Raw genomic sequence first — 24,317 nt, forward strand, 5'->3', positions numbered from 1 at the left:
TGGGTGCCATTTCTTTTTTTTAAAAAATAAATAAATAAATCATGGTCAGTATGCAACAACACAAGTGAGCAAATTTAAGGCCCTTAAGTTTTCTTGAATAGGGATGGTGAGTTTGCTGATTGCCTCCACCCACTGCACCTCCTGAAATTTTGCTCCTGGAACAAACCTTGGGAACAGCCTCTGCAGAGGGAAGCGGAAAAATCCGTAGAGGATGCTGCTGCTCTTCAGAAAACTTAATCGCCTTTACATTTTCTTAACACAGCTGGAAGCAGGCCATTCTGTATTGCAACTCTAGTAAATGATGATTAAAATTACAATAATTTGGCCAATGAAGACCTGGTCTATTAAAATTATACATGCATGAATGCGGAAGGAGTCAGAATTTCTTCTGTTCTCTGCAACATCCTTTAGTGCTTTGAACACCATACAGATGATCTGGATTTTAAAAAGCTCCAAGACACCAAAAATACACATGCTGGATTCTAAAGGTAAGTTTTACATTAAAATAGTTTTATTTTTATTGTGCTATGGAACAGAATTAAAAAGGCACAGTCTGCAGCATGTCACATGTCAGAAGTAAACACCAGGAGTACAAAAAGGAAGAGCCTAATCTGGAACAACAGTAATTAAAAGTGTTGGGTTAAATGCACACAAAACGAAGGTTTTTCTTGGGTTTTTGTGTTTTTATTGGAGGAGGAACACATTCTGTTGAAAAGATAAAAATGTAACATTGAAATGTCATAAAATCATAATTGTAGCTTCAGTGTATAGTTTGGTTGAATTTTTTGGGCATATGAGTGTGGAGGAAGAAAAAGTAGCAGTTAGCATTGTGGTTTAAATCCCAGATTTACACCAAATGGAGAAAAACAACCATAAATAGATCACTAAAGAAAATATTTCAAAATAAGAATAATAGCATTGCTGGAACATTCTATGACACTTCATGCTGTATACATAGAACTTTAAATACCTGTAATATCCTTTTTTTAAAAAAAGGGCTCTGAAATACAGGAAATTGCTTCATTATCATCCAAGATTACAAGCGTTTTAAACAAAGTTTTGGCTTGAATCTTCATAAAGCTAGAGAATGTTTTAGCCTTTGATTTTCTGTATTCTTTCTGACATGAACTTTACCAACAGTAAGTACCAGATCTTATTTTGGTTTAAGGATTATTTTCTTAGCATTAACATTGCTTGGGGTGGGAGGAGGGTGACTAAGCAAAACAACAACAAGGAACATGTAAATAATGAGACATTTACATTTTGATTGAGGAAAGCAATAATCATTTTACACCTAGAGTATTAAGTTAAACAAAAGAAAAATTCCACTTTTCTAGTGGAAGTCTCTTGTAACATTTTGTGACTGGTCCCATATTCAGGTTTTGAACAGTTAAGGAAGGAAAACAGAACTGTGAAAACAATTACAAAAATGGAAACTTGAAGTTTATCTATTACCAGGATTGGTGGCAGAACCAAAAATGTAACGCCAGTACACACACTGCATTTTCTAGCAATACAGAATTGGTTTCTTTTCTTAATTGGATTCAAAAATGCTAACACACAAAGCTCAACATTAACAACCAAAGAGAGGCATTATTGAGACCAAACTGCATGGAAACATGCATTCAGGCCAATGGCATGGAAGGCAAGCAAAGGACTAAATACCAAAAATATAATTTTAATTCAAGAATGATAATATATGTATTTTCACAAGAGTTGATGCATTTAATAGCATTTCCTTAAACATGTTAAGCATTAGGCGGCCTAGATCAATGCCTACCACAAGGCTGATCAGGCCATTCAAGAAAGTCAAGTCATAGTTTAAATTGTGAAGATCACCCATAAGGCACTTTGTTTTTCAGCTGCTCTCAGACAAAAAAAAAAGTGTATTTCCTAACCTTCATTGACCAACATCTTCAAAGTCATTAAGAATATATACAAACTTGTAAACTATCTCCAAATCAGAGAATTACATATTAAAAGGCAATGGCCATATAAAAATTAATACTGGAAACACAATTTCCAATATTTTGTAAACATTTTTAAACAGTCAAGAAACAGACATAGTCTTTGGAATCACTGCTAAACTGTGCATGTTGCTTTTAAAGAAGAAAAGCTTTCCCGATATTTACAATCAGTTCTTTCTGTGTAATTTTAAACATTTATCATTCAATGCCAGAGGCATGAGTCCAATAACAGAGCTCCTCTGTGAGGATGGCAAGTTCCGATTCCCCCTCCCACTGCACACCCTCAGTTTGCATCTTGTGCTGTCCCTGAGGGTCTATTGACCCCCCACCAGGAACAAAATTTTGGAGGGCTCAATAGGGTAAAGTAGAAAAGCCTCACCCCATTAAGTCCACAGAAGGTTTGGCCCACTATCTCCTATTTACCAGCACTAGGACTTAATTGTTTTCACCAAAAACCCATTTCTGGAACGGGTCAGAGGGGTTACATGACACCATTCTTGGATGTTCGCCATTTGCTGTAAGGCACATCTTTAGAACTGCGTTGTATAACAGCTGGTCCTAGAACAGAAGAGATTGTTCACTGCATTTTATCCCTTTATTCCAAGAACAACCAAGTAGCAAACATTATTTTTACAAGCCATATTTTACCACAGCAAACCTATGCAGGAGTCTAGGCAGGGACAACCATGGGTCTAAAGTCATCTGGTACAGAACAGTACCAGCATTCGCTGAATGTCAGCATGGAATTATTCATAGGCTGTGCTGTAGAATGAGCCATCAGGGGCAAGTTAATTGAAAAATGCAACTAAAAAGGCAAAAGAGGGAGCTCATGTATGGCTCACCAGCAAGCAGGGTGCACAAAAGTAGTTGGGTACCTATCAGAGGGACCCAGCTACTTGCACCACACTTGCTAGTGAGCCATATACGAGGCGTCACAACATGGTGGCTTTGACTGGACAGAAAGGTGGGATATCAGTGTTGTAAATAAAATAAATTAACGTTTCTGTTTACAAATGGTACAGACTGAACACCTCCCTCCTTGATGGTGAATATCAATACCAGGGAGAAGGCAGACTAAGAGCTGGAAATCCTCACACTTATTCAGAATAAATGGCAACTCCCAGTGTTTCAAACCGGGGGGGGGGGGGGACCTTTCAAAATGGGGTATAACACTGAATACCTCAAAGCGGGAAGTTACATAAGAACATAAGAGAAGCCATGTTGGATCAGGCCAATGGCCCATCCAGTCCAACACTCTGTGTCACACAATGGCAAAAAAAATTATATATACACACACACTGTGGCTAATAGCCACTGATGGACCTCTGCTCCATATTTTTATCTAAACCTCTCTTGAAGGTGGCTATGCTTGTGGCCGCCACCACCTCCTGTGGCAGTGAATTCCACATGTTAATCACCCTTTGGGTGAAGAAGTACTTCCTTTTATCCGTTTTAACCTGTCTGCTCAGCAATTCCATCGAATGCCCACGAGTTACACTAGCACCTGCTCAGAAGTATTCAGGATAAATAAAAGCAGAACCCGAATCCTAAACAACCCATCCACTGAACTAATTTAACAGTTCCTAATTTCCAGAGCAACTCATTTGTTTCATTTTTAGCAGATCAAATGGCTTCTAAAAACATACTTCTCTGATCTCCCATTTCTCCTCCGGAGGGGTCCTGCTCTTCTTTCCTTTGTAGCCGCACTCGTAAAGTTGTACTGCTCCTCGAGAAGCATGGATGCACAGCTCCTTCTGGATGTTGTGTCTGATTTCACGGTGGGCGGTATATTCAAAGTACTATGCAAATCAAAGCCACTCTGTTAGGGAGCATCCCTCTTCCTGTGCCGTTAAATTTCAGATTAATTGATACGGCAATACATTAATATGTTTGGCCAACTGAGAATCCACAGTCAAAATGACATCCACAAAAAGGGATGGAATGCATTTTTAAGAAAAGGTATGAATACTGGAAATGCAGTTTTGCATTTTACTTCCTTCTGTTATATAACAGGGGAAGTGAATCATTTGTGTGGCAAAATAAGTCTAATGTGTAGAGAGCACCATTATGCAAGGGCTCATAAACCTGGAACTGACCCAATTGCTTTGAAAAAGGCATAATCCCGACAAACTCAAGCACTTTTAAGGCACTAATTTCAAGGGGATCCATGATTACTTTACTGTCATTTAAATAAATGGGACTTCCAGGCGCTTAATTCTTGGCTGGTCTGTTCCCAAGGCATCTACCATGGGTGCAGCTATTCTGTTGCCATGAATATAGCACAGAGGGAGACGCTCTCTACTGCAACACAGAACAGGAAAATTCTTTACAGCAGGGCAGCACTCTTGCTACTACAGGTAGGGCAAGACAAAATTAATCACAAAACCTGCTTTGTAAAATACCAGACTGCTCTCCTCTACATTAGATCCAACCAATTATAGATGTAATCCATCTTTTTTTTTTAAAGAGACAGCAACACATACTGATTAATGGGACAGTATGCTGTGGTCATCAGGTTTCTAGGTTCTGTTAATGAGTAAAACAAATGGAAATATTGTTTACCCTCTTGATGGGCAAAGAACAGAAAAGGTTCTGAAACTAATTACCACTTTTTTAAAAAAAAAATAGGCTGACATTTGTCACTTGCTACTACAGTCTTTTTCAACTCTATACAATGATTGAGGAATGTTCAAACACCATTAACATTATACAACAGTAATGAGAGGGCTGCTATATAACCTAGGGTTACCAATCCCCAGTTGGGGGCAGGGGATTCCCTGCTTTGGAGGCCCTCCCCCCGCTTCAGGGTCATCAAAAAGCTGGGCCCGGGGGGTGGGGGGAGGGAAATTGCTGCTGGGCACTTCATTATACCCTATGGAGACCGATTTCCATAGGGTATAATGGAGGATCGATCTGGGGCTCCAGAGGGAGTTTTTTGAGATAGCGGCACCAAAATGTCAGCATAATATCCACTGCCTCTCCTCAAAACAACCCCCAGGGGGTCCAATTCTAAGAGCCCCTAAAGAAGGTGCCCCTTCCATTATTTCCTATTGAAGGAAGGCATTTAAAAGGAACATGGTCCCTTTAAATGTGATTGCCAGAACTCCTTTTGGAGTTCAATCATGCTTGTTACACCCTTGCTCCTGGCTCCACCCCCAAAGTCCCCAGATATTTTTTGAGACGGACTTGGCAACCCTAATATATCCTGAACTATCCTTGCCCCACAAATGGTTTTATCCCGTTTAGAAATGCAACAAGCTAGGGAAACCTATCGGCTCAACACGGTAGGCGGTTTGAGGTTTTTTGCTTTGCTTTTAATGTAGGGAAGACCACTCTGACCTCCCAGAATGAGGTTGTAAGCATGACACAGGAGAGATCACTCGGGCCTGGCTGCTCAGTCAACCCCACTGGTGTCCTCCTTGACAGCGAGAGCTCTAGAGGCAAAGGAAAAAAGCAGGAGGAGAGGATGAAGAGAAAAAGAGTCAAGATTATCAAGTTTACAAGGCAGAAATGCAGGCTAGAAAAGGGCCAGAGAAGAAGCTGAGAAACAGCTGAAAAGTGCATGACAGACACAGCAAACCAGTGCAACACAGCCCAAATACAACCTTGGAGAAGTTGCTTAAGTTATTAGTGCATGGAGATACAGGAGATCATCAGCAGAAAATGGAGTCATACAGGAAAATAAGCACAAGCAGTCTGTTCAAAGCAAGGGACATACTGAAAACACACTTTATTGTGGGGTTCCACTGCTTCTTTAGTCAGCAAATATAGTACCATCTTTTTTTCCGTTTCCTCTGTACAGTTTATATGATGCTATATGATTATAATATACAAAAGGAAAAGGGAACATAAAAAGTACATTAACCTAGTTAAATAAATGGGATTCTGCTATAACTCCCATTCAATTTTGTATTACATTTACAGTTGTGCAAGAAAAAGCTTACATATATTGTGGTGATGATGATGATATTGGATTTATATCCCACCCTCCACTCCAAAGAGTCTCAGAGCGGCTCACAATCTCCTATACCTTCCTCCCCCATAACAGAGACCCTGTGAGGTAGATGAAGATATTGGATTTATATCCCGCCCTCCACTCCAAAGAGTCTCAGAGCGGCTCACAATCTCCTTTACCTTCCTCCCCCATAACAGACACCCTGTGAGGTAGATGAAGATATTGGATTTATATCCCGCCCTCCACTCCGAAGAGTCTCAGAGCGGCTCACAATCTCCGTTACCTTCTCCCCCCACAACAGACACCCTGTGAGGTGGGTGGGGCTGGAGAGGGCTCTCACAGCAGCTGCCCTTTCAAGGACAACCTCTGCCAGAGCTGTGGCTGACCCAAGGCCATTCCAGCAGGTGCAAGTGGAGGAGTGGGGAATCAAACCCGGTTCTCCCAGATAAGAGTCCCACACTTAACCACTACACCAAACTGGCTCTCCTATTGTGGCTACATTAACCTGGTGGAATTTAGATACATGCATTTTCTTATTTGGAAGGGCTGAAGTGGTACCTGCTCTTCTTCAAGACAGCATTTTCAAGTCCCCCCCCCCCTCTTTTCCAAACCTTCCATTCATGATCCTTTAATAGGAGATGCCAAGGATTGATCCCAAAAACCCTTGCACAGCAAAGCAGAAGTTCTGGCAGGCAGCCACAGTCCTCACCCCAGTACATTTTTATCCCACCCACTTTTTTCCCATGGCACTCTGGGGTGGGACCTGTAAAGAAAATGGTTCCTTGCAAACTTTTGCCTTTGTAAAAATCTTTGGTTCAGACTGCAAAGTGGTCTACAGATATGTTCCCAGGGACCGTTAAGAGGTCCCAGGAGCAGAAGCACCTTGCTAGATAGATAACACTCAATAGACGCGCAGCTGTGTGAAGGGAGGACATGCTTTGCACTGACCACCAATTGTCACATTCCAAGAAACTGAGCTATGGGTCTTCACCTGTGGAAATGAAGCGAGGCCTATCTGATGTAGAGTTTCATTTCTCTTCCCTCTGGTCAAGTCACGCCACAGAACATGTACCCAGCAACACAGAGAGTTACATCACCTCTCAGGGTTCTGATTGGCTAAACAGGCCTGAAGCCAATTTAAGATCCTTTTTATAAAGCCAGTTGGCTTTTGCCATTCAGTAGCTCAGCATGATGGTGACTGCTCCACCATGCAGCTACTATGCTCCTGGCATCCATCTTGAATTACTTTGTTCATGTGGGCTTGCTGGCCCTGAGTATCTCTGGAGAAAGAGAGCCGCTTTGCTGCTGAAACTTTCAGCCTTTGGATTAACATCGGGTAACTTGGAACTTTGTCTTACTGTATTAACTAGAGCTGGAAATGCTTAGTTTTTATTTTCCTTCACAGTATTTTTTGCATCTTAATAAAAATATTTTTTATCTTGTTGTGGTTTTGGCCTTCTTTGACTGCAAATCTATTTCCAGAAGCTTTGATCCAGTGACCACCTACCAGGTAACTGATTTGTATTTGGAAACTCTTCAGGTTGTGGGGTTGATTTTTCTTGTTAATTTCCTGAAAGTCTGGGAGATTTGTCCTTTTGCTGCTGAATTGTTAGGATAGACTGAAAAAGACTGGTGACATTAGAGTGAGAACAGTCTCACTCTGATATTTTTGTAACTTTATTTGTAGCTGCCCTGCCCTTTTGACAGGCCCGTTTTTTCCTGTACGTGGTTTCCTGCCCCATGAACAGTAGGATTAGTCTGAGACAGAGAGAATAACATGTGCAAAATCACCTACTGACTTTTGTGGAAGAGTGGGGATTTAAACCCAAGTCTCCTAGAACCTAGACAGATACCCTACCACCTTTTACAACCACACTTCCTCTCTTATACAGATTACAGTCTATGGAATTGCTATTTACAAAGGTACATTTGAACTGGGGCTGGGGGAGGAAAAAGTAGTACAGAGGATTTTTTTAACCTTCTTTCTCCCATTAAAGCCACCATCACCAAGCATTCTTTTCACCCAACTTGAGGGGAAAAAATCTGACTGTCCAACTATTTCCCTGGCAAGTATAAAACCAGTTTGGTGGTGGGTTGAAGCCCCCACCCTCCTGCTGGCCCCTCTTTAGGAAAACAGAGCAACAAGGACCGCAATCTTTAAAATGAGAAAATATGTATCTAGTATGCTTTTATCCTGCCCTTCCTCCAAAGTCCTCAGTGCGGAGTAAAACCTTCTCTCCTCCTCCATTGTATCCTCACCACAACCCTGTAAGGTAGGATAGCCTGAGAGAGAGTGACCCACCCCAAGGCCATGCAGGAAGCTTCATGGCAGAATGGGAATTTGGGCCCACAACTCCCAGATCAAAGCCCAACAAACGCAACAAAACGGGGTTCTACCCTTAGTACACATTTTTGGACAATGTTTGGATAATATTTTACTAAACACTATTTTACTACCGTTCAAGGATTCTGTTCTCCACCCAGCCGCAACAAGAAAACGTATCTGCATGGTGGTCAGTCACACATTCAACATCAGCGCTCCTGAGGAAGTTACATTTCACGTCTGGCAAATCGTATTAGGAGAGTTCAGATTTCCTACCCTCAGGGAACCCTTTCTACATCAAGCAGCTGGTCACACTAGAGAGGATCCTAGCGTATGCCCCAGAAGAATGCATTCTTGGTTGTTATAATGTCCTGTTCTGTGAAATCCAAGGGGCACCCCTGAACTAGTCCACAGTTGTGTGTGTGTGTCTCAGAGGAAACTTGCTAATGTAAAGAAAAGAAAAATACAGGCTTCAGATAACTTGTTTTGCCATGACTGCCTGGCCACAATGGAATCCTTGTAGCTCAAAACAAAGCACAAAAACATACTGCATTTTATACAGTCTGTTACAGTTATATGACTACAAAAAGGGGCACATTACCTGGTTTCCTCCAAGTCCATGACAAGCATACATAATTAATGGTTTGCCACCACTATTGTTTTCACCAGCATCTAGGCACGATCTTCTTCCAATGCTTTTTAACTGAATTAAAGGGTTTTTTTTAAAGAAAGAAAAAAGAAAAACAGAAGCGTAAAAGCGCAGCCCCAGCACTGTTAAATATTATGCAAACACTGGTGACAGGGCTTACGTTTTGCTTAGAAGTTTAAAGTATACTCACAAATCCAGCTAATGAAGGATTCAAGTCTGGTATGTACATCTCTGGATACACATTTCTTAGGTACCACGAAAAGCCTTTACACTGCAACTGCTGCCTCAACCCCAGTCTTTTTGAGAGGTCACCGAATGCTTTCTGCAGAAACAAAGGTAAATATTTAGTTTTGTAAACAGAAACTGAAACCATAAGTCATAAATATTACTTTTTACTAAAAGCTAACAATAGATGGGTTTACAAAACAATTTGTTTCAAAAAGCTTAAAAGTAACTCTGAATACCTAAAATAGGAGCTTTAGATGCTTTTCGAAGTGCGTACGACTCAATGCACATTCACTTATTATTTCCTTCGGAGGATTGAATGGAACCATTTATAGAATGTGAGTATATACGATTTCTTTCTTGGAATGATATTTCAATCTGTTAGCATGCCGCTCTCCTGGGAAGCCTGCCTGACTGAAACCTAAGGCTGTCTTAAAAGGTAAGAAGGATTCCTTTAAGCGGTGAAGGCTAGTCCAAGTGAGGTAAATAAAAGGGAACACAAGTACTGGCAAATAAAATGGAAGCTGGCGATCAGACAGACAAAAAGGGACTATGAGGGACATATTGCAAAAAACATAAAGACCAACAAAAAAAATTTATTCAAATACATTAGTGGCAAAAAACCCGCCAGGGAGGCAATGGGGCCCTTGGATGACCAAGGAGTAAAAGGATTACTAAAGGATGATGGGGAAATGGCAGAGAAGCTGAAGGCATTTTTTGCCTCTGTCTTCACTGTAGAAGATGGGAGGTGCCTGCCCACTCTGGAACCACCAATTTTGGGAGGGGTGTTGAAAGGTCTGAGTCAGACTAACGAGGCGAGAGAAGAAGTCCTACGACTGATGGACAAATTTAAAACGGACAGATCACCAGGCCCAGATGGCATACACCCAAGCGTTCTGAAAGAACTAAAGTGTGGACTTGTGAGTCTCCTGACAAAATTATACAACCTGTCATTAAAATCTGCCCCCATTCCTGATGTCTGGAAGTTAGTTAACATAACCCCCATCTTTTAAAAAGGTTCCAGAGGAGATCTGGGAAATTACAGGCAACTCTATCTAACATTGGAAGTTGGTGGAATCCATCACTAAAGATAGAGTTAGAAGGCACATTAATGAACAAAAGCTACTGAGAAAGAATCATCATGGGTTCTGTAAGGGAAGATCTTGTCTCACTAACCTTTTGGAGTTCTTTGACGGGGGGTGAACAAATATGTGGACAAAAGTAAGATACTGTTTACCTAGACTCCAGAAAGCTTTTGATAAAGTTCCTCATCAAAGGCTCCTAAATAAATCTCAGTAGTCATGGGGTAAGGGGACAAGTCCTCTTGTGGATTAAAAACTGGTTAATTAACAGGAAACAGAGAGTATAAATGAGTGGTATAAGCAGTATAAATAGGTGGTAAGGAGTGGGGCATTGTAGGGTTCAGTACAAGGTACAGTGCTTTTTAATTTGTTCATTAATGATTTGGAGTAGGGAGTAAGCAGCTCCTTTCGTCAGATACCTATTCCACTGCACACCAATATGGCTATCTGGTAGCCTTTAAAACTACTCAAAAAAGGGGGTTCCCATAGAAGTAGAAGAGCTAGATTTGAGTCTAGTGGCACCGAGATGCTACTGAATTCCAGTCTAGATCTTCTACTCTGAAATTGTCTTCCTTACAATAAAACCAGTAACATGTTACAGAATGCCTTATTCACTAACGTCATTAGAACTAAGTTGTGTGTGTGTGTGTGTGTGTGTGGCAGGGGAAGAGATGTGTTTTACTTGGTGTTTTCTTAGATGTGGAACTTTTTAGCAGGCAGGACAGGCCAATCTATGTCCCCAGACCATTATTTATGCAGTGGCACAGAAGGCAAGGAGAGCAGCACCAGAGTGTCTGCCATGGCAGACGATCCGACTTATATAAGATAGGGGTGGGGAACATCCGGCCTGAGGGCTGTTTACAGCCCTTGAGATCACTTGGTCTGGCCCTTGGGGATTGCTGGGCCCCTGGGGCCTGGCTGATCAATGAGGATCATGGGGCCCAGCCGCACTGTGTGGCAACCTCCCTGGGGCCTGGCTGGCCAGCCAACCAGGATCGCTGTAGGGTCTGGAAAAGTCACTGTCATAGTTCAGGTAAGTTTTCCCCTTATTTCTTTATTTCCCTCTTTCTATTTCTTCCCATTTCTTTGTTTCACTTAATTCCCTTTCTTCCCCCTTTCTTTCTGTTTCTCCCCCATTTCTTTATTTCCCTTTATTCCCATTTCCTTATTTTCCTTTCTTCCCATTTCTTCCCTTTCTTTATTTCACTTTCTTTCCCCATTTTCCTTTATCCCCCCCATTTCTTTATTTCCATTTATTTTCCTTTCTTCTTTCACCCACCCTGAGCCTGTTCTACGGGAAGGGAGGGCTAAAAATCGAATTAAAAAATAGGAAATAAATAAATTTCTTGATTACCCTTTCTTCCCTCCATTTCCTTTCCCTTTCTCCCCCCCCCCATTTCTTTATTTCCCTTTCTCCCTTCCTTCCTGCCCCCCCTCTCTGTCTGTGAAGCCTGAGTGATGGGCATTGTGAAAGACTGTTGCTGGGGTATGTGGGTGCTTTTAAAGGTCTGCTGAAGGGAGGGAAGGGTGGCAGGGGTGGGAGCCAGCTACCATTAGTTCTATTTGCACTTGATTATCCCAGATGGTGTGGCCTAATATGCTAATGAGTTTGTGACCTAATATGCTAATATTAGGAGATGTGGTCTAATATGCTAATGAATTCCTGCCGGGCTTTTTCTACCAAAAAAGCCCTGGACCTAGGCATTTAACTTGGCCTCCCCCCGCTCCCCTCCCTCCCCTAATCCACCTAGGGTTGCCAGACCCCTGCTTCCCTGCCACCAGCCAGCTAGGGGAAATCTCGTCCCCAACTGGACTAAAAGGTGACATGATGGCATCACCCAGAAGTGATGTAATCATGTCACCAATACTGCATGGCAGCACTCTAGTTTGGGCAAAACTTTATGGTAAACACAGCTATAACCCAGTGCTTTGCCCAAAAACTAAAGCATCACCCTCCCCCCCCCCCCCCCCCGATGTTGGCCACATTATTACCCCAATTTCGGGTGATGTCATCATGCCACGTGCCGTCCCAGAAAGGACCTAGGATCCCTCCGCCAGCTGCAAGGTAGGATCTGGCAACCCTGATTCTGCCACTCATTGCATGGCTTACCAGCTTTATAAACCAGTCGCACAATCTCACCTGGATACTGTGTGGTTAGTGACTATGGTGCCATCTGATTTAAGCTTTTATTTATAGTATTGTTTTAATTTAATTATTGTATTGCATTGTTTTAATAACCTGGTTATTGTTTTAATTTGTTGTACCCCGCCTCTGAGCCTTGCTGCACACGGGAATATGAATTAGAAGTCCAATGTAATTAATAATAATAAACTACAAAGACGAAAACAATTCCATTGACAGGAAAGGGTTTCTTCAGTTTTCCAAAGAGATGAAGGCGTTCCACTGCTTTTCCCAGAATGTGGCTCCGTTCTAAAATCTCAAGCAGCACAATTAAACTGCGATTGGTAACTTGCTGCTGTGTGTATTTGCTCCCTTTACTTCCCCTGCATCCCTTCTCGCACAGAGCTTGACACAAAGCTGTTCAGTTTGGTGAAGTCCCAGTTCACCAAAACATCTCAGTGCAGGGGTCTCAGTGAAACCAAGTTTGTCTGCTCTACAGGCTTATAAACTGGGATTAAAATGAAGTTTAAAATGTGGTGAGGAAACGAACTTCAACTGCACCCACACATCTCTTCATATTGTGCTTTAGCAATCACTCGCCGTTAGATTTTCCTTTGTACACAACCCAATCTAGTTGTAAATGACTGCTACAGCACACTATCCAAAGATGTGTGGCTGCAGTATCCAGTTCACCCAAGGTACTCTGACATCACAAATAAGTGGTGTTCCATCAAAATTGGAAGTTTGCATCAAGCTGTGGGGGGGGGTAAGGGGGTTGGGAAGCACATTAGCATAGCAACAAACTGTGTTGCCACCCAATTGCAGAATAATTGCAGCTTGCTGTAATGACTGAATGAAGCCATCTGTCTACCTTGCAATCCAATGTGATTACAGCATATTGGCAAAGTACAATATTTTGTTAAGCTACTCACCACTTAATTTACTACTTTACCAGTATGTAACAGCTGTGCAACTCTTGACAAAGATAGTTACCAATTCTGTTAAATTGCATGGCACTTGATCTTCCATTTTACTTAGCAACAGAGCACAGGAAAAAAAATATATACCAAAATATTTGTTTCCCTAATATACAGAATTACCCTTCCCACCCTATATACAAATGATTCTCATCGAAGTACAGCTGTTCCCTGCAGTTTTTACTATCAATACACATCCACCAATTTGCTTCTGCCTCTAACCCTAGAATGCTATTTTAGATGATTTTTCAACAGTTTATAATAGTTTTGCCTCAGGTGAAATGTTTCTCAAAAATACTTAAAAGGAATAGTTCTGCCCTCTTGAACCATATTTTACATTTTAGTGGAGAAAATTTTCTCTGCCTCAATATGCTCAGCTGTGTGATCTGTAGAGCACTATTTCCCTAAGAAGTTCTTTCTCCGTTGTAGGCTGAACTACTGAGGATGTATTAGCCACCAATGCTGTTCCCTAGGTGCACAAATATTCAGCAGAGATATCACTGACCCTGGCAACTACAAGGAACCCCTGGCACAGGTAGTTTCTAGGGCAGATGAGACCCCTTGTGTCCCTGACGCATAGGACACATCCAGATGGTAAGGCTCTTCCAACTGTACTGGATGATTATAACAGTTTACTGAACCACACCAGTTTGTTTATTTAAATTCAGAGAGGTAATGCAATGGACACTGAAAAATAAAATGAAAAACTTAAAACTCGGTATTGTAATGGGCAAAAATAAACCGGGACAACAGAATGCATACTGTTTTTAGGTATTTGCATCAATAAATAATTTTTTCTCACCAAGTACTTCAGTGCAGCGACTGATTTCTAATACCACCACCATCGCCACCTACTTGTTTAACTATTTTTGCTGCTTCTCTGTTTCTTCTGTAAAATATGTCTTTAAATTCATCCATCCAGACTTCTGCAAGGCGAACTTGGTTACGTGTGATCACCTGAGTCCCTTTTGGAAAGGTGTGAGGGCTCTTGCTGCGAAACACATGGCCAACAACAGAGCAAGGTATGATTTCCAACTGACCTCCACATTGCCATACCTAAAAAATTACAGGTAGGTTAAGTCTTTTTTAATAATCCAAAGTCTTTAAAAAGGTAGATTATTCAGTGTAATAAAATCTTCACCCAGCCTTTGAATGAGAAGGAATCAGCAGCTGTCAGAGACGTTCTGTTTCTAAACTTACTCTGAAAGACATTTCTATGTTTTCTCCTCCCCATATTTCCATTTCTTCATCATAGCTTCCAATGTATTCGAAGTATTCTTTTGATATTGAAAAGAGACCTCCTGCAAAAGTGGGTGTTCTGCAAAAAGATAGTAATTGATGGTGTCAATGACTTCCCAACAGACTACAATTTGCTCTCATTTTTTTTCCATATAAATGCCTCCCTTCCTCAGGTAGTCATCGGGCCAGCAACTGCTTATGAAGCAGCTAATCAACACATCACTGAAAACATCAGGCTAGCTTTGTGGAGAAACCATTACCATGGCAATGAGTAATTTGCACACTAGGGTCCATTTCGAAGCTAGATCAGTGCCCACCAAAAACCGTCCTGGAAACTCTTCTACCTTTGGAAGATAGTGACTTTCCACGTGCTGACATTTTCCCTAGCAGAATTCATTGGTTTTACATCAATGAAAGAGACCGGTGCAAAAAACTCACTTAGCTAATCTGAGGGGAGGGGGGAGTCCAGATTCCTGCATGCCATGATTTCTATAAGCAATCATCAAAAATAGCTTCTGGTATTCATTTCAAAAAGGTATCAAGGAGCTGTATTTAAACTGTATCTGAAATGGTAAAAAAAAAAAACAAAATTGCAAATTCATTTACAGCCACTGTAAAAACACCATCGCTCAGGACATGAACTTTTTTTTCCCCCTCTGCGCATTCCGCAGTTACACAGCAGATAGAAAATCAACAAGTCCAGTTGCTCTTGGCATGGAGGTAATCCGCATGTGTTGGATTCCTTTCAGTTCTATTAGGCTTCAATCAGAAAAAAGCAGCTGTCTTAAGTTTCACATTATTTAAAACTAAACTGGCAGTTTTGTTTGAACTTCTATTGATGGAACTAATTGCGCTTAAATGTTTGTTTGGAAGGGGGGGGAGGAATCAAGGCCTTTAAACCTACATTGGGGCTTTGCTTAAGTTAAAATTTCTCCATTTAGTGCATTTTTAACCTGCCTTTCTGCTAAGGAGTTCAGGGACACATACTTACAGTTTAGCTTTCCTCACCGTTTTTTTGATTCTTACAACAACTGGCCCAAGGTCATCGAGTGAGCTTTATGACAGCGTGAGGATTTGAACATTTTGTGTCTCAGATCCCATTCCAGCACTCTAACTACTATACCGCGAAAAATACTATGCAAAAAAAACCCCCCACATCTAGAAAACGGTAGCATGTAAGAAGCATTTCTGCTTTTGCTACTGACCCGTCTATAAAAGAAAAGGCATCTTACACATTATTTTAAGAAACAATGATTTTAAAAATAAAAGCAATTTTTACAAGAAAATTTTACAAGAAAGGATTATACTGCTTACTTAATAGGATAGGTTTCATCTTTCCTCCTTTTGTTTTCATGATCAGGCAGAGATTCCCATCCAAAGGACAAAGTCCAGTCAAAATTTCCTCTGTTGTGGTTATGACCATACGGAGAAGGCTTGCTGAATTCAAAAGTATCGACATCTATAGCAGAAATATCTGGGCTTACAACACAAGTAGAGTTTTCAGCTATTCTTGACAACAACGGTTCTAGCCAGCCATAAAAACACTCACCTAGTAGGAAAAGAGAGAGATGATGGACCTTAGCACTGTTTTCTTTTAACCATAAAAATCAGTAAGAAGATTTTAGGTGCCCATTTTATGAAATGTACATATATGTAGCTTGAAATATTGATAGTCATCTTTTTTTGAAGAAAACCCCCAGCAGGAACTCATACCCCTGGATGCCAAGCCAGCTGGAATTGGCCCTGCTGATAATTTATGGACAGTCTTCAACAAAACCCTGAAGGTGAGGTGTATTTCCTATTCAGGTTGCACGTTTTTGGCAGAATCATACAGAAGTGACTCTACCATGTTGTCTTCAAGTGGGGAAACTGCAAGGACTTGAGTGGGGGCACTTAATTTCCCCATGTATTCCCTTTCCCACACTATTTCCTTCTTCTCTCCTCCATTGTATCTTCACAACAACCCTTTGAGGTAGGTTAGGCTGACAGATAATGACTGGCTCAAAGTCACTCAACAAGCTTGCAGGTAGAGTGGAGATTTGAGCCTGGGTCTCCAAAATCTTAGCCTTACAGTATCTACAATACCATGCTACCTCGTGGCTTCTCCTCCTTCCCTCCCCCTGGCAATCTCTCCCAGGGAAAAGTTCGGCCAAGTTGCAAAAGTTGTGGAACTGGATGTTAATGCTATCACTTACCTCCCAAGATTCCAAATATTAAAGAGCCACTCAGAACTGCCTTCGAATATGGACACACTATCCTCATTTTCAATCTCATGCTACGAAGACACACATTTTCTTCTGCGTTTTCTATTTTATTAGGCAGAGCATATTTAGTAATAATCCAAAGGAGGAAAATCAGTACATGATGCCCTTAATGTTGATTAGCTATCATTCTTTGAATTTGCAATCTACATGAACTTACAGTGTGCATCCAAAAAAGTGAGAGTTTCTCCTGTTGCAACTGAAGCACCCAGCAATCGAGCAGTGATGAGGCCTTTTCTCTTCTGTTGCCGGACAATTTTAACTATCTGGAATTGTTTCACGTATTCATCTAATTTATCGTGCAAGTAATCTGTAACGACAACATGTCAGTCTCTAGCTTCTGAACACAAATAACCTTCCGTTTACTTTTCACGATTAGCTCCTTTGTCAAAATATTTTATTTTGATACGCCTGTTAGTTCCAATCGAAGGGTTCATACCTTCTGCTTTTAACAACCAGCCAAAAATTGAAAAATGTGGCCAGAAATACACTACAACCTGAATTCACCTCAGTAAATATATAAATTTCCAATGCAGGTCACTTAAAATTAGTTTCTATTATTACTATATATTTTTTTAAAAAGTGATTTAAAATATTTCACTGATGAAGAGACACGACACAAAACAACGTATATAAGCAGAGGGATGACCACTTGTTACTTTGTCAATTTCATAGAAAGGATTAGTATCATTAGTAGTATTATTTAATAATTTTAATAACCCAATGAATCCTGTTTTAGCAGGCTTTGCATTTTTAAAGAAAAGAGCTGTCATACTGTGGACTGAAGACGGCAGCTGTAACTTTAAGACCTACAAGATGCAAATCACCGATAAAGAACAGTGCTTCAGAGGTCCGTATTCACAATATGCTTCCACACACACTATGAAACAATCTGCTTCGGCACACAGACAGCAGAGGAGAATGAAAGAGAGGACCATCAATGCACCAGGACAAGAACCCTTCCCGATTAACAAGACATACAGAAAGTGCAAAAGAAACATGGCACCGATATTCTCTAGAAATGCAATAAGGTAAAGGGACCCTTGTTTTTTTAAAAAAAAACATATACCATTAAGGTAACTATTTCAAGCAGACAACTTACTTATAGCATTGGAGAAAGTCCAGAGAGGGGCAACTAGAATGATTAAAGGGGCTGGAGCACTTTCCCTATGAAGAAAGGTTGAAACGCTTGGGACTCTTTAGCTTGGAGAAACGTCGACTGCGGGGTGACATGATAGAGGTTTACAAGATAATGCACGGGATGGAGAAAGTAGAGAAAGAAGTCCTTTTCTCCCTTTCTCACAATACAAGAACTCGTGGGCATTCGATGAAATTGCTGAGCAGGCAGGTTAAAACGGATAAAAGGAAGTACTTCTTCACCCAAAGGGTGATTAACGTGTGGAATTCACTGCCACAGGAGGTGGTGGCGGCTATAAGCATAGCCACCTTCAAGAAGGGTTTAGATAAAAATATGGAGCAGAGGTCCATCAGTGGCTATTAGCCATAGTGCGTGTGTATATATAATTTTTTTTTGCCACTATGTGACACAGAGTGTTGGACTGGATGGGCCGTTGGCCTGATCCAACATGGATTCTCTTATGTTCTTATGTACTTAAGCAAAGGGGCTACAAAAGCCTTTCTTCTGCCCTCCTCCCTTCCTTTGCATGTGTGTGTGTGCGTATAACATGCCCTCAAATCACTATTGGCTTACAGTGACCCTCACAGTGTTTTCAAGGCAAGTGATCAAGCGAGGTAGTTTGACATTGCCTTCCTTTGCAAAGTCTTCCTTGGTGTTCTCCCATCCGTTTATCAACCCAGCTTAGCTTTTGAGCTTGAGCTATACCGAGGATGGCCAATATATAGATTGAAACAATAAATAAAATCGTAGACCAAGAGTCTAACTTTTTGGCTGCAATCCTAAAAATATCCTGAGAGTGAGCCCCATTGAATATTTATTTATTTTATCTAAGATTTATATCCCGCCCTTCCCACTAGGTGGCTCAGGGCGGCTAAATAAAATGAGACTTACTTTTAAGTAGACCTGTTTAAGGATTGCTCCCATTGTCTGGTAGTTTCTTGTGTTAAGCATTCAACCTAAGAAGAGCCCCACTATATTGGAACGTTGTTTCACCAGCATCCTGTCTTACCCATCAGGCAAGCAGTTGCTCTAGAACAGGGGTGGCCAACGGTAGCTCCCAAGATGTTTTTTGCCTACAACTCCCATCAGCCCCAGCCAGCATGGCCACTGGCTGAGGCTGATGGGAGTTTTAGGCAAAAAACATCTGGAGAGCTACCATTGGCCACCCCTGAGCAATGCTGTTCCATTCCACATCCTTTCCTTTGCATGCCACACCAATACTGAGGACTTAACAAACCAAAGGTTGAGTCCAGATTAAATTTTCATCAGCAGAATGGAAATCCCCCCCCTACTGCAGCCCACATCTCCATGAAACACGGCTCCTGAGGGATAGGGGACCCTATGGAACTTAAAGGGAAAGGGTCTGGAGCGAGAAAGGAGAAACTGGTGGCAACGGCCAATTTAGTCCCGATCCAATCTCATGCCTTACTTGGTCTGACAGTGAGCCTGAAGAGTCCTGGCTTGCTAGGCTCTTTTCCCTTCCCTGTCACACTGAGCTGGAAGACTTTTTTACATCTCACCAAAACTTGTCTTGACATCCAGCTCATATGCTTTAAACAAATTGTGGTTTATTTCTTACAAAGAAACCTCAATACGTTAAAGGGTCTAATGTGGACATGGAGTTAAATTCTAAACCAAGTCATCCTTAGTTTTAGTGCAGCATGGAGGGGAGAAGAAGACTTTTGTGGCTTTAAATAAGAGGGAAACAATGCTTTTCTCCACTACAGGGGAAACACGAAGCATCAGAAAGACTGCACACGCATTACATTTCCTTACCATCTTCACTGGCATCATCCACCATAATTATTTCTTTCAGCAAAATTGCAGGGGAAGTATACATCACACTATGAACTGTTCTTAGTAGCGTAGACCAAGCTTCGTTGTGAAAAACTATGATAACACTTGTAGTAGGCAGTGGTGGACAGCGTTTAAATTTTTGCTCAATACACCTAGAGAACAAAACCAGAGATCACAGAAAGAACATAACATGAACTTAATGTACGATATGGCACAGAGAAAGCAGCACCATATGCTTGGCAAGCCTGGCAGGGCCTCTTGGCTCTTTCTCATTTCAGTACAAATCCCAAAAACCAAACACCTTGCTACAAGGCAAGCCATACGCGGGGTCAGCACTGCAAAAGCATTTCCTGACAATTCCAACAGTGTTTTTGGACCGGGCCATTAAGGAGCAAGTGAAGGACTAAAATTACTGTTACAAAAATATATCCAACAGAAGCTTAACAGACCTGGGAATCTAATCATAATCCAGCCTTTTAGCTATTAGGCTGAAACGCCCATCAACAGAAGTTATAAAAGTGGGATTAATTAAATTATCCTTGTTTTGGCAACGCATTTTAAAAGGAACCTGGTGCAAAACTTATATGAACTTACATCAAGATTTCTTAGCATTTCCTCAGATGAACTTATGATTTGCTGCTGTTTTGAGACAGGGAATTAGATTAGAAAAGCAGCATGCGATATACTAAAACTGACTATTCACGTTATGCTTATGGAATTAAAGCCTTCCACGTAGAAGTTATTCTAATGATATATGTGATACACGCTACACGTCAGCAAAGAACCGTTTTTGCTATTTGCATATTTAAAGAAAGGCCAGAAACCAGCATCCCTTCAACGTACTCAGGAGGTCTTGTGTCTGGTCCGAGATCCCGGTGTAAAGAAATCCTGTCGCTTACAAAAGCATTAAAACAATGTTTCTCATCTCCACGCTCTTTCTCCTTCTGCTCTTTTGGACTTAAATTGACAGGTTTAAAGGCTTTACCAGAAGCTCCCGGAGCATTAGGGTCCTGAGGGGGTCGATCCAGGAAGGGTTTCAGTTCAGCTGCTGTGTAAGACCCTGGTAAACAGCGCCTCTCACCAGGAACCTGAGTTTGTCTAAGAGGGGCATTGATTTGCATGTTCGGCTTTGCGCCTTTAATATTGTTCACAGCTTGCAACACCAGGCCGAACATATTAGACCTCTTTCCGTCTTTCGACTGGATTCCTGGCTCATCGTAAAAATCCTGAATACCAACTTCTCTTTGTAACAAAAGCAAAAATATTAAAAAGATAAAAACAACAATGGTACACTTCCAAAGCTTCCACTGGGAAAACGGCTTCCTTATCAATCGTCTTAAAGTTCTTAGGAGAGCCATCCCAGAAAGTCCACATAAGTGAGCACTTCTGATAAAATGAGTCGTTTTCATGGAGGTAGATAGGTGTTTGCTAAAACAGTAGTATCTGCAAGATTTAAATAATTGTTATTAATACACACGATGGGGCTATGCAAACTTCACTTTTTAGAGCTTCACGAGAATATTTAGCTAAGAGGGCAAAAACACACATGAAGTAGGATAGTCCTCAGCCACTATTTCCCCTGTCCTATTTGCTTCTTTCCTCAAGATATATAATATCCAGTCACACGCAATGGGCCCATAACAGTTGGTTTGTTGTTTTCCTGATGGATCCCAATGCATGACTGTGAATGATTACAGGCCCATTATTAAGATGATGTGAAATTATTTACACCTTATTCCATTCTAGCTGTAACTGTACTACAAAGATTTGGCCCACCTTGTTTGCTGCCCACGAGACCTTCCTGGCTGCCCACCGATAAACACCAGCAACCAAACAGTGCAGCCAATACCCTGTACCCCAGACTCCCACCATTTACACTTGTTCTCTTCTCTTCAGACTTGTTGATCCAATTGCCCTGCCACGCCAGTGTTCCACTTCATCTCAGGCTGGAAATGCTCTTTATGGATTTTGCTTGTAAAATCTTGAGTACGTCAGTTTCCATTAAAAAAAAAAAAAGATTCTTCAGCCTTGTAGATAAAAAAAAACTATACCAACCAGATGAGAAAAATACGCACCCCCTTGCCTGAACAGGTATACAAAAGTGTCATATGGTTATCACCTGATGGCTGGAATTGCCAAGCGGTTCATTTGGAAGGGATTTTATTTGCCCCAGATAAGAAGACGACTGCAGATTTATACCCCGCCCTTCTCTCTGAATCAGACTCAGATCGGCTTACAATCTCCTATATCTCCCCCAACAGACACCCTGTGAGGTGGGTGGGGCTGAGAGGGCTCTCACAGCAGCTGCCCTTTCAAGGACAACTCCTGCAATAGCTATGGCTAACCCAAGGCCATTCTATTAAGAGAGCATATGACAACTTGTTTTATGGATAAAGAGGATTTAAGAATAAAGTGATTATAGTGTGCCCTAAAAAAACGAGGGAGGACTTTTTGGCTTGAAGGCCCCAACCGTAACATCATCAACTCTCAACCTAGGAAACAGGTTAGGGAATACCTGGCAAGTCACTTCTTACCCTGCATATATATGTTGCTTCCACTGGAAAATGGAAGAGTGGGAGGATCTCCAGTTTCTGGAGTAGAGGTGTCTGCAACAGCATAACGAGTTCTCAAGAAGAAGGGTGTTCTCCAGTTGACTGAACTGCACACGCCTATTCTTGGAAGGCAGCTTGTCTGATCCTTCAGTGAAACCTCCCCTTTCCCTACTAGTTATCTCTCCAGTCACCATGTGACTTGGAGCAGTCAGCGTTGACTGCTCCATGTTCATACCATGCTGCCCAACAGCCAGAGACAAACACAGCACAGGTGGGCCACATGGGCCTTTCAGAGCCCTCACTTACTGCTTGACAAAAAAAACCCTCTCAGTGCTGGTGCATTTCCACACATTGGCACACATCTCCCAATCTTCAGGGCTGTCTGCCAACCCAACCCTTCCTTCACCTTCGTTTGAGGTGTGTGATACAGCAGCATTCTCTTGAAATAGCACTGAACCAGCTAAGTCACTTTTCTAAGCTTTTTGGCTAGGTCAAAAGCAGTGCATAAGCTACTAACTTCTCACCTGCTAGCAAGATGTGCTCGTATCAGTTGCCTCTCATCTGCTGCTGGAAAGCATGCTTCCTAGTTGACGAGGGTCCATACCTGGCATGAAGACGGATGAAAGGGGACAGAGAAAAATGATGGTGGCATCAAATAAGGTTCCGGGGCCACCAGTTGGTCATCCCTGCTCAAAAGGATCAAGTTTAAACAATACAAAAAGAAACACTAGCCTCTATTCGATATTATTTTTAAAAACACATCCACACAATCCTGGCTTCCAATATCTTAAGGTCGCTTAACAAATCACCAGTATGTAAGAAAACACCCAGGTAGTTTGAAATATCCCACAAACAACATTTGAGCATCTAAATATTTGTTCAGACAGACCATTGCTGCTATTCAGAAACACAAAGAATAACGCTGGGGAGAAAACTTAAAACCATAACAAGAGACAAAATAAACACAGCATACGACCGCAGAGTTCTGGTACCCTTAAAGCACCAGAGGTTCTCACTGATGAAATGTTTCTTTAAAAGCATTTCATATAAAGGGTTTGGCTAGCCATGTAAAAACAGACTAATTGTTGGGATATAGTAAAACTGATAGCATATACAACGAGGATATTAATATTTTATGTTACCTCAGGTCCATGTCTGAATTAACAACAGCTAGCATAAGATTCGTTGTCATGACCATTGTAATGGACCTGTGGAGAGCTTTGGTTTGGTTTTTTTTTGAGCAGTAACGCAGTTCTGGATAGCTTGGTGTCAGGGGGCGTGGTCTAAGATGCAAATGAGTTCCTGCTGGGCTTTTTCCTACAAAAAAAAGGTCCTGGTATTGTGTGTAAATGATGCTCCTTATCAGAAGTACTGCAAAATCTTTACAATATTTATATAATTATCTAACGACAGACTACTACAATCAGAGTTCTGCTATCTCTTTCTAACATGCTCCGGCGATAGCAAAAGATTTCTGAAGCATGACGACTGCCGCACAGCTCTCATTAGGGTGAGTCAGTGTGGTTCTGAAAGGGTCCCCCTCTTGGAATACTGGAGAGTGGGGAGTTCTGTATCTTCAGGGGAATCAGAGATTGTGAAGTCTTAGACATGGTGCATTGTAGCTGGATAGAGCCTTTTGACTCAGTTCCTACTTTCATTTATCTATTTTTATTTATTCTTTAAACTTTTAGGCCGCCCTTCCTTGCACTCAGGGCTCAAGGCGGCTTACAACAGGATAAAACACAATAGGCTATAACCACTAAATAATCCAAACCAAATCGCATCGAATAGCCGTTAAAATACAGTTTCTAATTTAAAATAATCCAGATGGCAAAAGTTAGGTGTCACCACTCCCCGATTTCTGAGGTAGGAAAGGGGGCTGGGCAACCTGAGAGTGCCAGATGACTTACTGTCTTGACTAGGGTTGCCAATCCCCAGGTGGGGGCAGGGGATCCCCCGGTTTGGAGGCCCTCCCCCCGCTTCAGGGTCGTCAGAAAGCGGGGGGAGGGGAGGGAAATGTCTGCTGGGAA

The 24,317-nt window shown here is 41.6% G+C and overlaps 1 protein-coding gene across 4 annotated transcripts in view; it reads right to left on the minus strand.

Moving 5' to 3' along the window:
- Positions 1–489: 489 nt before the first annotated feature.
- GALNT3 (polypeptide N-acetylgalactosaminyltransferase 3) overlaps positions 490–24,317 on the minus strand; it is a 30,518-nt gene continuing 6,690 nt past the window's right edge. Inside the window, exons 2-13 of one of the 4 annotated variants that reach the window (XM_060257157.1) lie at positions 22,812–22,891; positions 21,612–21,716; positions 20,579–21,178; positions 19,715–19,887; positions 16,961–17,110; positions 15,854–16,088; positions 14,501–14,618; positions 14,156–14,356; positions 9,085–9,216; positions 8,847–8,948; positions 3,614–3,766; positions 490–2,525 (exon numbers count right to left, since the gene is read on the minus strand). In XM_060257157.1, coding sequence (XP_060113140.1) covers positions 2,403–2,525; positions 3,614–3,766; positions 8,847–8,948; positions 9,085–9,216; positions 14,156–14,356; positions 14,501–14,618; positions 15,854–16,088; positions 16,961–17,110; positions 19,715–19,887; positions 20,579–21,144 — 1,953 coding nt within the window. In that variant the 5' untranslated portion in view covers positions 21,145–21,178; positions 21,612–21,716; positions 22,812–22,891 and the 3' untranslated portion in view covers positions 490–2,402. Of the gene's footprint in view, positions 2,526–3,613; positions 3,767–8,846; positions 8,949–9,084; positions 9,217–14,155; positions 14,357–14,500; positions 14,619–15,853; positions 16,089–16,960; positions 17,111–19,714; positions 19,888–20,578; positions 21,205–21,604; positions 21,717–22,811; positions 22,892–24,317 lie in introns of those variants that run through there. The other 3 variants (XM_060257155.1, XM_060257153.1, XM_060257156.1) reach the window with 3 other exon arrangements.

The sequence above is a fragment of the Heteronotia binoei genome, chromosome 16 (genome assembly GCF_032191835.1).
Source record: "Heteronotia binoei isolate CCM8104 ecotype False Entrance Well chromosome 16, APGP_CSIRO_Hbin_v1, whole genome shotgun sequence".
Lineage (NCBI taxonomy): Eukaryota > Metazoa > Chordata > Lepidosauria > Squamata > Gekkonidae > Heteronotia > Heteronotia binoei.